A 13,755-nucleotide genomic window follows, 5' to 3' on the forward strand; every position below is an offset into this window, starting at 1 on the left:
CCTCCGTCTGCAGCCCGGCTGTTGTGATCCGACCTGGAGGCAGCAGCTGGAACCAGTACCGTTAACTCCTCCCAGTAACACGGAGGCTTCAAAGAGGCAGCGGAGTGGGTTCAAGACACTTCTTTTATTTCACTGCTGTGAAGACATGAATGCGTTTTGTCTCGTTTCATGACTTTAGATGAGGTCATATAAACGTGTGTGTCCTGTAAACTGATTGAACTGATGAATCACGTGTGTGGATGTGTCATCTGGTGTTTGCTCTTCTCCTTCAAAGTTGACATGATGAAGATAAAAGAAGAAAAACAGAGTTCTGCCTATCTTTATTTTATTGATTTAAAAAAAATCTTTTTTTCATCTTTGCATGAAGTTTAGAGTAAACATCGCTCACGAGAAAGGTCAAGGGTCACTGGTTTAATCTTTAACAATGAGTTTTTATTAAAGTGACAGTAACTCCAGCTGTCAGGTAAATGAAGTCAGTAGAAAGTACAATATATCCGTCTGAAAATACTCAAGTAAAGTACAAGTACCTCCAATTGTACGACTTAAGCGCAGAACTTGAGTAAATGCACTTAGTTGCCTTCCTCCACCACTCAGCATCTTAACGGACATATTTATAACATGAATAATAAAGTTTCAATAAAGCAGGAAGATGTTCATTATATTTTCTGGTAAAGAGCAAATTGAAACACTTAAAATGTGCACACACACAAAAGAAACAGAAATGAGAGACTCATTCCATCTGCTATCATTTCTCAGAGCTTTATTTTGGCCTGTGTTCTGATTTACCCAACAACACTTGGACGCATCTTCACGTGGCTCCTCCCGTGCATCGCTGTGCACAGATTCCACAGCTGCCTCCAATTAACGTGTTTTACTGCGTTTTACTGCCTCAGTTACATTGCACACTGCTGCCAGAGGAAGCCATGACACCCGACTGCCGCCACGCGAGGGCGCCACGAGCTTTAAATGATGAGAGACAACGTCTATAAACTGTGAACTCATTGGTGAGTTCATGGGGATCCGAGTGCAGACAACTTCCTGTTCATGTCAGTTTTCAGATATTTTACTTGAGTAAAATTCAGCAATGTCTTTGCTGCAATTGAAATAAAAAGGACAGTCACTCATTTTAATCTTTTAATAATTTGATGTCACTTTCTAATGAGACATAAAGTCTCCATTTATAAATCTTAGTAAGTATTTCCAGGATCAAGACTTCCACACTCAATCATCTTGGTGCATCTGTTTCCATCACTTTATTGAAGTTGTCTAATAAAAATAACTTTTATTTAGTGTTGGTTCTGTTGGTCCCTGTGGACTAAAGTGGTCGTGACTCTGAGCACCAGACTCTTTAGAAAACCTCTCATTACTGCAGCAGGGTCTGACAGTCTGCTCCTCTCAGTCCTGGTTCTCGTGGCTCCCTTCCCTCCAGCGGGTCCAGCAATACGTCCTGGGTCTCCAGGCTGCAGAGAAGCCGGATCTGGGTCTGTCCACGGTGGACCGGTCTCTGCTGGAGGATCTGGGTCTGTCCACGGTGGACCGGTCTCTGCTGGAGGATCTGGGTCTGTCCACGATGGACCGGTCTCTGCTGGAGGATCTGGGTCTGTCCACGGTGGACCGGTCTCTGCTGGAGGATCTGGGTCTGTCCACGGTGGACCGGTCTCTGCTGGAGGATCTGGGTCTGTCTATGGTGGACCGGTCTGTGCTGGAGAATCTGGGTCTGTCCACGGTGGACCGGTCTCTGCTGGAGGATCTGGGTCTGTCTACGGTGGACCGGTCTCTGCTGGAGGATCTGGGTCTGTCTACGGTGGACCGGTCTCTGCTGGAGGATCTGGGTCTGTCTATGGTGGACCGGTCTGTGCTGGAGAATCTGGGTCTGTCCACGGTGGACCGGTCTCTGCTGGAGGATCTGGGTCTGTCTACGGTGGACCGGTCTCTGCTGGAGGATCTGGGTCTGTCTACGGTGGACCGGTCTCTGCTGGAGGATCTGGGTCTGTCTACGGTGGACCGGTCTCTGCTGGAGGATCTGGGTCTGTCCACGGTGGACCGGTCTCTGCTGGAGTCTGAGCTGAAGGAGGTTCTGGTGAACCTGCATGAGTTCATCTGGTTTCACCAGAATCCGACCCGGTGGCTCCGATGACGAGCATCAAGAACAACTCTATAGAAACAGACCATCTTCTCTCTGATGGTCTCTGTACTGATGGAGGTCTGATAGAGGATCAGGACTAAACAGACTGGTTCAGAACCAGTTAGAAGTTCCTTCTGTAATACAAACTATGACTAATTTTACCTCAAAATTGTATTTAAGCACATTGCTTGACTCCATCACTGCAGTGATGATTGAAGTATTTCACTTGGTGAGATTTAGCTTCAGTGAAACAAACTCTGAACATGAAACACAGACACAGAGGTGTGTCGTGACCTTAACGTGACCTTAATCCTTTACGGACGTATCAGATAAAGTCAAAGCTTCCTCACAGTCCTCTGACGTCACCGTGTGTGTTGGTGTGTTGGTAGAATATCCAAGCAGCAGGAGGATGACTTCAGATGTTGTATGATGTCTTCTATATTTTTAACTTTAAAATTGAAGCCATCTACAAGCTCATTGACTGAGAGGCAAGAGAGGGCTGGTGTGGAGGAGAACTTCTGAATAAATAGTTCACTGGTGTTTTCAGAGATGTAACGCTTTGTCACAACCTTGGTTTGGACATTTGTGTGCAAGGAGATTGCACTCTCAAAGAAAACACAGAAATGATCAGAGAGTGCAACATCAGTCACAGCAACCTTGGAAATGTTTACATCTTTGGTGATGATGAGGTCCAGAGTGTGCCCCCTGTTGTGGGTGGGTCCTGTCACATGCTGAGTCAGATCATAGTTATCAAGGACATCACATAGTTCTATGGACTCTCTGTCCTGGGGATTATCAACATGGATATTAAAGTCACCAACAATAACAACACAGTCAAAATCAATACAGATTACAGACAGCAGTTCAGTAAACTCATCAAAGAAGGTTGCACAGTATTTAGGCGGTCTGTAAATGTTTAGGAATAAAGCTTGAGTGGAATTCAGAGCCACATATTCAAAAGAACTAAAATGACCAAAGGACATCTGCTTGCATTGAAGAGAATCATTAAATAAAACAGCAACTCCACCTCCTTTCTTATGCGCTCTTGTTTCGCTCATGAAACTGAAGTTGTGAGGTGTTGATTCAATAAGAACAGCTGCACTGTTATCTTGATTTAACCAACTTTCAGTTAAAAACAAAATGTCCAGTTTGTGCCGAACAATAAAATCATTGATTAAAAATGTTTTTCCTGACAGAGACCTGACATTTAATAAAGCTATGGGGAGAGTGTGAGAGAGGAAAGGGACATGGATGGAATTTGGGGGGTGGAAGTAGGTGCTGGGGAGGGAGGTAACGACTCCTCGTCTGGGAAGGGTGGGGAAAGTGGGAGATCGGAGGCGGTCCCTGATGATGAGGTTGGAGACTCCTCCTTTTGGCTGTCGTTAGGCGGGGGCATCCTTCCTGTATGGTCTCCATGGCGATGCTGTGTGGTTATCTCTTGTTTAGACTCCTCTTGTATCTTGTCCTTGGCAGTAGGGACAGACGAGTGACGCAGGGAGAAAAACAGGTTAGAGGTAAACAGTTTTACCCCTGACTTGTTCAGGCAAATTCCATGCGCTGCAAAAAGATGTCTGCGCTCCCAGAAAAGGTAGAAATTGTTGATAAAATGTACTGAATGGTCAGCACATGCAGTTGACAGCCATCTGTTCAGTGCAAACAGCGTGCTGAATCCTTCATCTCCTCCTCTGACTGGTGGGAGAGGGCCACTGATGAACACCTCAGCCTTGACAGAGCTGACTGTGTTTAACAGATCAATAAAGTCTCGCTTCAGAACTTCAGACTGTTGTTTCACAATATCACAGCTTCCTGTATGCACCATGATGTTTTCCGCTGTGGGATAGTCAGCCACGATGTCCAGGATTTTGTCTCTCATGTCAGAGACCATATCTTTCGGAAAGCAGAGTATTTTGGTGTTCTTGCTGCACAGTTTTCTGACATCTTTTACAGCATAGTCACCAACAATCAGAGTCTCAGGCCCAGTCACTAGCTTTGCCTGCGGCCTTTTCTCACATTTACTCTCAGTTCTTACCCCGCTTTGAGGAGATAGCTGCTTATCCAGGTCATCAGATGATTTAGCATCCTGCGACAATGGAGCAAATCTGTTTTGAAGTTGTAGGCTTGGTTGTTGTGGAGGTATTTTGCAGGTTTTACTTTCCTGAGCTGTCCTTGGCTTTGTCCGTCTGGGTGCAGGGGTTGAGGAGGAGTTCTGCCCGTGTGCTAGTGCAGGCCAGTCAGTCGCATAAGATTCATCATCTGCTCTCTCCTCCTGTTTCTTGGTAGGCCTGGTTGTGCTAGTTAGCTGGGTCTTAGCTCGCATTTGTCCAGTGTTTTGAGTCCATGGTAGAGTGGTATCATTCCCACACAGTCCATTTACCTCCGCGTTTACTTCTAGTCGGTAGATTTTTGTTTCCAGGACTGCAATCTTCTGTAGGAGTTTGTAGTAGTCGTCCGTGGAGAAGGGAGGCATCTTGCTGCTACTTAGCTTTAACTTAGCTGCTAGTTAGCATTAGCCAACAATCCAAATAGCTCGACGACTTTCTGGATTTGTCTTCACTCAGATGTTGAAGAGTGATATATGTGATATATCTGGCAAATTGAAGCAAGAAAATGCAAGCAGAGGCAAGAGCAAGCAGCAAAGCGACTGCACTCTCTCATCAAGGTCGTATATTAGTTATTAGTTATCAGACAGACGGATCATCACTGGTCTCAAGGTTCAATGTGTTGTAAAGAGTTGTGCAAACAAAATGTAGTTGTCGTCCCAAATTTTTTTACATGAAAGATACAAAGAAAACCTCTGAAACAATGAACGCAGTCCGTTTACAACCGTTATTGTGACGTATTTATTGAAACATTTCAACACCAGAAGCCCTTTGAACAGGTATTTCTCTCCTGGGTTTGCAGCCACAGTAGAATCCACCGGCTGTTTAACAAACCTGGACCTCGTCTCATCGATCCGTGACGGCACAAAGTAACAGAAGCATCGTTTGGCACACACATGAACCACGTGATCATCACCTTCAAGTTTAAAAAGGTTCTGCGCAGGAACCATCACTGACGCTACACAAACACTTCACCTGGTTCCGTCTCCGCTTCATCCAACAGTAGAACTTCAGGTTCACCAGCAGAGAGAAGTACTGACGCTTCGTGTTGGTGGCAAAGATCATTCAGAGCCACACGAGTGGAGTCAGCACTTCATACAGCACTCCATGGTTACAAAAGGTGGTTTTGTGATTTCATAGATTCTTTGTGGCCGGAAGAACAAAACATCGGCACAGATTTAAACATCTGCAAACAGAGGACATCATGAAATCATGACGACACTTGAAGACGTGCTGCAGATTAATAAAGGTGAAAACATGACGCCACTCGAGCGACTCACGGAGTAATGTAGGAAGTGCTGAAAACACAGAGCTTTTGTTTAAAGCTCTGCAGCACGTAAACGTCAGACAACAGAACAGAAGAAAGAGGTTCAACGGCAGAACAATCGTCTTTACTTCATATGTTCACGCCAGAATCAGCCCTCGATCTCTAAAGCGCTAACACACATTTACCTGACGGGGGATAAAACACAGAGGACGGCATGAAGCTACACGTATCACTGATTAAAGTATTAATGTCTGACCCTCCATCTCTGAACACTTGAGAGGCAGAAACGGTGTCATCACGAGTTCCTTCAGCAGATGTGAGAGAAGGTACAAACATCTGGATGGAAAGAGGGGAAATCATCCTAATTAAAGTCCTGAGATGTCTACCAGGGGAACTTCACATCTGCTGGAGAAATATAGAAAATAAATAGATTCTCATTATTTACAAATGGACACGTGCAACGTGTCATTGAGCGCAGCGGCCATGTTGTTTCCTGTTGAACCTCCAGTGGTTCTACAGCCCACATATTAATCTATGACGCACAATTTAAACCAGATTGTAGCTCAGTGATGATCAGATCACGTCCAGTGTGCGGTCGGTCGGTCGGTTTGGGGGAATAATCTGGATTACAGCACACGAGGAATAAGTAGAGGAGTTTGATTACGGTGAAGTCTAAACGTGTGAGCATGAAACACAACTTTACACACATTAGCTTATATTTGCAAAAGAGGAATGAGAGTTCACACTTCATGCATGAATCTTCAAACAAAGATCAACGTGAGGGTGAAAGGAATATTACCTGTTGCATGAAATCACGTACTTTACATTAATTTCAATACTGGAAACTCTCGAGAGCTTTAAATCCTTCAAATGCACATTCGCTCTCTGGTTTCACAGCCGCGGACTCTCAGAGACGAAGACGACTTTAACTCGTAGCTTTGGGGCCGAATCAATCGATTCAATGTTCAATGAATCATTTCTGTTCATTTTTATACATCATCTTAAAGTCTGTCTCAATTAAAGGAAAACTTCATCCACACAATGACCGTCTGTATATAAATGACTGTTCTCGCTTTACTTTGAAGTCTTGAAGAACACGTTTTCTCTTCTGAATTTTCTCAGTTTTTTGGCACGAGAGAAAAACAAAGTGTTCCTCAACAAATCAAGGAGTAGCTGTAACAAACGCTCATTGTGTGGGTCAAGTATTCCTTTGAACTCAATAATGAGGGCGGCTGTGAGACGAGGAATGTGTTCGGATCTTATCGTCTGTGAGAACACAGAGTGTGATTAATGATCGTCAGTGTTCCTCTTTCTCAAAGTGTGTATCAGCTTACTGTCACCACACCGAAGATAAAGAAAGCCCAACGTGTGTGTGTGTGTGTCTGTGCGCGTGTGTGTGTGTGTGAAACTAAAAGTCATAAAACAACCTTTCGTTCAGTGCGTTGGGAAGTCTTTGTTCCCTTTTGTTATTAAACTCACTATCCGGACGGTCACGCTTGTGCTCGCACTAAACAGATTATAAAGGAATAGTTCAACATTTTGGGTAGTTGGACTTCTTGTTTTCCGTCTAAGCGTTGTGTTACAGTGTTAGCTTAGCATAAAGACTGGAAGCAGGACTTTTGACGTTTATTTATTTTCGAGGTTTTTGTTCCCACTTTAGATCAAACTAATAAAACTGGAGAGACGTTTCCCTCTGTGTCAAGTCTTTATGCTAAGCTAACCATCAAGATCAATACGTAAAGCGTGACGAGCTTCCTTTCCCCAACATGTTGAACTGTTCCTTTAACTATTCTAAATCCATCAGTACGTTAAATCCATTCTTTTGTTGTACTTCAGAGCTTTTAAGGATGATCTCTTTTCTGTTGCAACAAACACACATTTGGCCTTCACAGGTTGTTGTTTTACGGGTCAAGAGTCGAAGTCACCGAGGCGATAATATAAATGCAGTGAGGACAACGTTGGTCAAGCACAAACACGTTGCTCCTCTATTTCCCTTCTTAAAGGCACAGTGTGTAGGATTTAGTGGCATCTAGTGGTCAGACAGGTGACGCAAACACTTGAAAGTCAGTGTTTGGTTTGTCCGTTCTGGGCTACCGTAGAAAAACATGGCGGTGCAACGCGGCGGACTCCGCCTCCTGATCTTTATGTATTTATGACGGTCATTAATCACCAATGAAAACATATTTATGTATATTATGTTCCATGTCTGCTAAAAGATGCCGTACACACTGTGCCTTTAAATGAACCTGAACCGGTCTCCTCTAAATCCATGAATCTACAGGTGCCTATAAAAAAGTCAGGTGGAACTGAGGAGGCCCGTGAAGCAGTCAGCTGGTTGTGGCTCACACAGTCATGGCCCCGTCGCCGCTGGTCACTTTCTACGTTATGGACCCTTACACGCTACTCCGCCTTGGACCCTTTGTCCCCGGAGGAGCCCCCGAGGTAGGATTTGTAGAAGAACAAGGCAAAGAGGACCAAGTAGCTGAGGTACATGAGGGTGCCCCACGCGATGTTGTCCACGTAGGACGGGCAGCGCACCTCGTGCATCCAGCGGTACACCAGGCCCAGCACCGCCAGGCCCATCACCATCTGCAGGATCTGGGTGGCCGTGATGATCATGGCGCAGAAGCGGGGCACCCGCAGGCCGCCCGCCTTGGCCGCGTAGTACGTGTACATGAGAGAGTGGACCAGGTAGTTCATGGTCATGAACCAGCCGCCGCCCGCCACCTGGTCCTTGTAGGAGTACCAGGAGTAGAGCAGCACGGTGATGTGGTGGTACCAGTGCAGGAAGATGAGGCGCTGCTTCCGCAGGACGATGAACACCGTGTCACCTGGGGGAGGAAGGCCATCGAAGGGTAAGATCAGACAAAATTCAACAGCCATTTAACGGGTAATCGCAAAATGAGTTTAAGAGCTTTCCTTTAGTTTCAAAGCTCGAAACCCGTTTAAAGGTGAAATGTTGTTTTAAATGCCGTTTACTTTATTCTATTTTCCGTGGGCTTTGATGAAAGTACCACCGCTTGTTAGCAGGTGATGTTCGTTCATATATTTTAGAAGAGCATGAGCTGAACCTATTTAGATGTTAAGAGGTTTCATTCCGCACCACGAACATACGTAGGTTCCTGTGCGATGACGACCAACTGCCCGGCTGCACTCACTTTACCCTTTGATGGACGGTGTGCAGGTCTTTAACGGTATTTATGTCGACACGCTTCCTGTCTGCAGCTGAGGAAACAGCATCCTCTAACGGGATGTTCTTGCCATCTCAGCATCTTCCTCCACAGAGAGACGCAGGAGCAGCTCTTAAGATGATTGTCTGCTTATTACACATTTACTGGAGCGTTTTAAGCGCTACGAAGAGGAAGTGAGAGAAATGATTTCATCTCTTCAGGTTAATGTCCATCGAAGCTTTGACTCAGTAAATCCTTTCAGATCATTTGTGTTTACTAATTACACCTTAAACATGGTTAAAAACAGTTATTTTTAGTCTGCTTGGTTACATATAACCATTTCTTCCAATGCCTCATGTCAACATATAATTGGGGCCCGTTTGACATGGAAATATAGAAATTAAAAATCTGTTAAAACCTCGGAGAAACACAACCCCTTGTGACGCTGAGGACCGTATCAGAGAGGTTGGAGGACCTTACCGAGCTCGGGGGCCTTGCTGAGGACGAAGGCGTAGGCCCAGAATTTGCTGACGGGGGCGCTGTAGAAGCTGTTGTCACACACCGACTGTCTGAAGCCGCTGGTGGTGAGGATGTGCAGCATGTACGATCCAGTCCTCAGCGCGCCTATGATGCTGCAGAGGGAAGCCACGACACGCAAACACATCAGACCAACTCAGACACAATCCTCTCCATCAGCCGGAAAACTGGGGAATGACCCAACACTGAGATCAATCTGTACCTGTGACCAGGAGTACGTGTACACGAGGGCTAGAGGGGCCGAGATCCTAACCCTCTGAATATTATCTCCAAAATTACACAATCTATCACATCCAGAAACTGTAAAAGCAAACAATCATCAGAATGTCATCTCTCCGACGGTCCTTGAACACATCACTGCTGCTCTCAGTGTCAGTAAATCATTTTAGATAATTTGTGTTTAACTATTACCTGGAGATACGTCTAAAATACCACCTTAAACTCCCAATAACAATCCATTTACAGGTCAAGAGAGTTCTATACGCATCTGACTCACCTGAAGATGGCGAGGCTGAGCGACCACAGCATCAGCGGCCGGCGCAGGTTCAGCTTCGGTCTTTCCTTCATGAAGTGCTGCCCGCCGAACACGAACGCAGCGTACAGACCGCAGAACATGAAGGCTTTGCTCCTGTGGACACAACACAGCAGAGCAACACACGGATCAGCATCACTGAAGGAGATAAGACCATGTTAGACCGCCTTAAACCGGCATTAGACCGCCTTAAACCAGCATTAGACCGCCTTAAACCGGCATTAGACCGCCTTAAACCGGCATTAGACCGCCTTAAACCGGCATTAGACCGCCTTAAACCGGCATTAGACCGCCTTAAACCGGCATTAGACCGCCTTAAATCGGCATTAGACCGTCTTAAACCGGCATTAGACCGCCTTAAACCGGCATTAGACCGCCTTAAACCGGCATTAGACCGCCTTAAACCGGCATTAGACCGCCTTAAACCGGCATTAGACCGCCTTAAACCGGCATTAGACCGCCTTAAATCGGCATTAGACCGTCTTAAACCGGCATTAGACCGCCTTAAACCGGCATTACACCGCCTTAAACCGGCATTAGACCGCCTTAAACCGGCATTAGACCGCCTTAAACCAGCATTAGACCGCCTTAAACCGGCATTAGACCGCCTTAAACCGGCATTAGACCGTCTTAAACCGGCATTAGACCGCCTTAAACCGGCATTAGACCGTCTTAAACCAGTATTACACCGTCTTAAACCAGCATTAGACTCCGTTGGACTGTCTTAAACCCGTCTACTTTTGTGGATTAAGAACCTCAGTTTTATTCATCTGGTTCCACTCATACAAACTGATTAAGGGCAGAAACAGAAAGGCCGTGTGTTAGAACCCGTATAGAGTTGGACGACCTGAATCAGCCTCTAAACGTTTGACATCTGTCTGGTGACAGGAAGAGGAAGAGGACGGCTTCCCCGCTCAACCCTGAATCACCTCGGTCAGCCTGTGACCCAGCAGGTGATGGTACAGATGCAGAGCGGTTCCACCAGGAGAGGACACAACGAGGGTGACCGGAGCAGACGTTTAAACTCAAACACCACCGTCTGCTTACTGCAGACACGAGTCAACACAGAACACACGCAACTTTAAAACACCCTTCAGCGGCTCACTCGTCCTCGTTTATAATCAGAGGATTAACCCAGATAAGCAGTTGACACACTGACCGTTTAGACGGCCAGCTCTGAGTGATGAGGCAATTTAAACCGGGCGTTGCTCCTCCTGGCTCATCTGCAACCAGCAACCGATAGTATTTTAATTAACAGCCAGTAGCAGCGGCGAAAGGTCAACTCCTGAGCTCATATATATGGAAAAAATAAAAAAAAAAAAATAAATAAAAAGAATATATATATATATATATATATATATATATATATATATATATATATATATATATATATATATATATATATATATACGTAGAAGTACGTTATATATATATATTTATTTATTTTTTCCTTTTTTTAAATATGCGTTACATCTCTGAGGCTGTTTCGGAATAAACCAGATGAATGACTAATCCAGATTGACCTTTCCTCTATTTCACCTACGACATCATTCCTCTTCAGGATTTATGCTTGACTGAGATATATATTTTGTAAGGACCCCCTGCTGTTCTCTAGAGTACCCTCAGCATTCGACACACTATCCGGGATAAAACTATCGATTGACGCTTTAATAGAATGACGTCTTTACATCTTTAAATTGTGTGTTTTGTCTGAAGGACAGACATAAAAACCTGTTAGAACATTTAGTTTTTAATGCATCAAATCCTGCTGAATACTTTTGGATTTTTAACTCTCGGTCAAAGATGAAAGAAGCCGTTGGAAGACGTCATCTTTGTAGAAGTACATTAAAGTAAAGGAGGAAGAAGAGGAGGAGACACCAACAGTGAATTACTGCGTCCTATGAACATTAAAATGATCCATGAAGCTGCTGTCTGGAGGTCTCATGGAGCTGCATGAAGAGTCTGCAGAAGAGAAATGCTGCAGCAGGTCCAAAGACATTTACACAAAGCTCCAGACCTGGTGAGGAGGAGGATGAGATGGAGGATGAGATGGAGGATGAGATGGAGGATGTGATCCCCCCCCCCCGTTCAGCTCCCCTCTGTCCCTGAGCCACAGCTGTGTTTTACTTTCACTTCGTGCACAAAAATGCAGTCTTACTAGGCGTGTGACATCCTCAAGGACGTGTGAATTGACACAAACGTCGAATATGAAGCAGATTAACGGCGGTAAATGTGAGACACGTGGCTAACAGCCGGTGACAGTACGGACACGAGGAGACATGGTAGAGTCTGTAGGAGGAAGAGGACCAAGACGACATCTTTTATCTCTTGTTTTAGCTTCTCTGTAAGCTAACATTATTCTGCATACATACCAGTTTTCCTGCATCCATTCCTGGGCTCGTCTTTCGTCGAACAGCCGCTCGAAATCGTACTCCGCCGTAGCGTTCATTGTTTATTTTTTTCCGCTTTTCTTTCGCTATAAGACTCCCGACGTTTCTGCTAAATGTGCCCGCGCCGGATCGGCCTTGTGACGGGTTTACAGCCTGGCTGCTGCTCCTTTATCTCCTCCAGCTGATATTAGCTGGATTGTCACCGGTTGGAGGATGCGGTACCAGATGTACTTCATCCAAGGACTCTCTCCTCTCCGTCATCAAGCTGGCGGAAAGGGAAACAATGCTGTTCCGGTTTGGACTTTCAAAATAAGAGCTATGACGCAGCAATTGCTTCAGGTTAACTGGATAGATGGATGGATGCTTTATTAATCCTGCAAGGGGAAATGTGTTCGCTGCAGCAGCATCATGATACAGGTAATTCAGGCAAAGGATTCATTCATTAATCCAGAAGATAGTCCAGATTGATTGATATAAAACAATGTGAATTAGTTGCAGTTAAATATTAGATGTAGCCTCATGTATAACTCTATGAAATACTGCCTCCTTATCTCCACCTGCTAACATGTACAATGCTGCTATCCGTGCTCAAACTGAATGTGCTCATGAATCTGTGCCAAAGGGGAGAGAGACTCGCTTACATCACATCTGCAGCCGTGAGGTGAGCGGTTACATAAAACACAGCTGCACACACATCTGTCTGCTCGCTGGTGTGACGTGGCAGAATCACGGCTGGATTATCAGCAGGTCAGAGGGCCACGAGCCAGGGGCGCCAGGCGGGTTCGGTTGTGTGTGTTGTGCAGCTGATGTGTGGCAACGTGGAGAGAATCTGCACCAGTAAAACTAAATATTCTCCTTCGCCTGATCTTAAAGGTGTCAACATCTCGATTCATGACTTTCAATTTAACAGAAGTGTCCTAAAAACATAGAAGTCCGACTCATAGTGACACAGGAATCACAAAATGATCAAAATGACCCTCATGAAGCCTTAGAATTGGCTCGTCTCCTAATCAAAGGTAATGTGATGCCATACTGTGCTTTCATGGTACAAGTACCTCACAGTGAAGTGCAAGTACCTCACAGTGAAGTGCAAGTACCTCACAGTGAAGTGCAAGTACCTCACAGTGAAGTGCAAGTACCTCACAGTGAAGTGCAAGTACCTCATAGTGAAGTGCAAGTACCTCACAGTAAAGTACAAGTACCTCACAGTGAAGTGCAAGTACCTCACAGTAAAGTGCAAGTACCTCACAGTGAAGTGCAAGTACCTCACAGTGAAGTGCAAGTACCTCACAGTGAAGTGCAAGTACCTCACAGTGAAGTACAAGTACCTCACAGTAAAGTGCAAGTACCTCACAGTGAAGTGCAAGTACCTCACAGTAAAGTACAAGTACCTCACAGTGAAGTGCAAGTACCTCACAGTGAAGTGCAAGTACCTCACAGTAAAGTGCAAGTACCTCACAGTAAAGTGCAAGTACCTCACAGTGAAGTGCAAGTACCTCACAGTGAAGTGCAAGTACCTCACAGTGAAGTGCAAGTACCTCACAGTGAAGTGCAAGTACCTCACAGTGAAGTACAAGTACCTCACAGTGAAGTACTTGAGTAGGCTACATGTACTGTCCACCACTGTTGACTGAA

The 13,755-nt window shown here is 45.2% G+C and overlaps 1 protein-coding gene across 1 annotated transcript; it reads right to left on the bottom strand.

Moving 5' to 3' along the window:
- Positions 1 to 4,967: 4,967 nt before the first annotated feature.
- On the bottom strand, positions 4,968 to 12,299 carry LOC306795458 (very long chain fatty acid elongase 6-like). The gene is made up of 4 exons (XM_079293977.1): positions 12,103 to 12,299; positions 9,695 to 9,826; positions 9,142 to 9,293; positions 4,968 to 8,322 (listed from the first exon to the last, which is right to left on the bottom strand). Exons 1-4 carry the CDS (start codon positions 12,177 to 12,179, stop codon positions 7,892 to 7,894), a joined length of 792 nt encoding a protein of 263 aa, XP_079150103.1. The 5' UTR covers positions 12,180 to 12,299; the 3' UTR covers positions 4,968 to 7,891.
- Between the last annotated feature and the right edge of the window lie 1,456 nt (positions 12,300 to 13,755).

This window comes from Melanostigma gelatinosum, assembly GCF_949748355.1.
Source record: "Melanostigma gelatinosum genome assembly, chromosome: 21".
Classification (NCBI taxonomy): Eukaryota; Metazoa; Chordata; class Actinopteri; order Perciformes; family Zoarcidae; genus Melanostigma; species Melanostigma gelatinosum.

Coding starts and splice junctions, on each gene's coding strand:
- LOC306795458 (XM_079293977.1), bottom strand. CDS start 12,179: ATGAACGCTACGGCGGAGTACGATTTCGAGCGGCTGTTCGACGAAAGA. Junction 9,294..9,694: donor CTCAGCCTCGCCATCTTCAG/GTGAGTCAGATG, acceptor TTCCCTCTGCAG/CATCATAGGCGCGCTGAGGA. Junction 8,323..9,141: donor CAGCAAGGCCCCCGAGCTCG/GTAAGGTCCTCC, acceptor TTCCTCCCCCAG/GTGACACGGTGTTCATCGTC.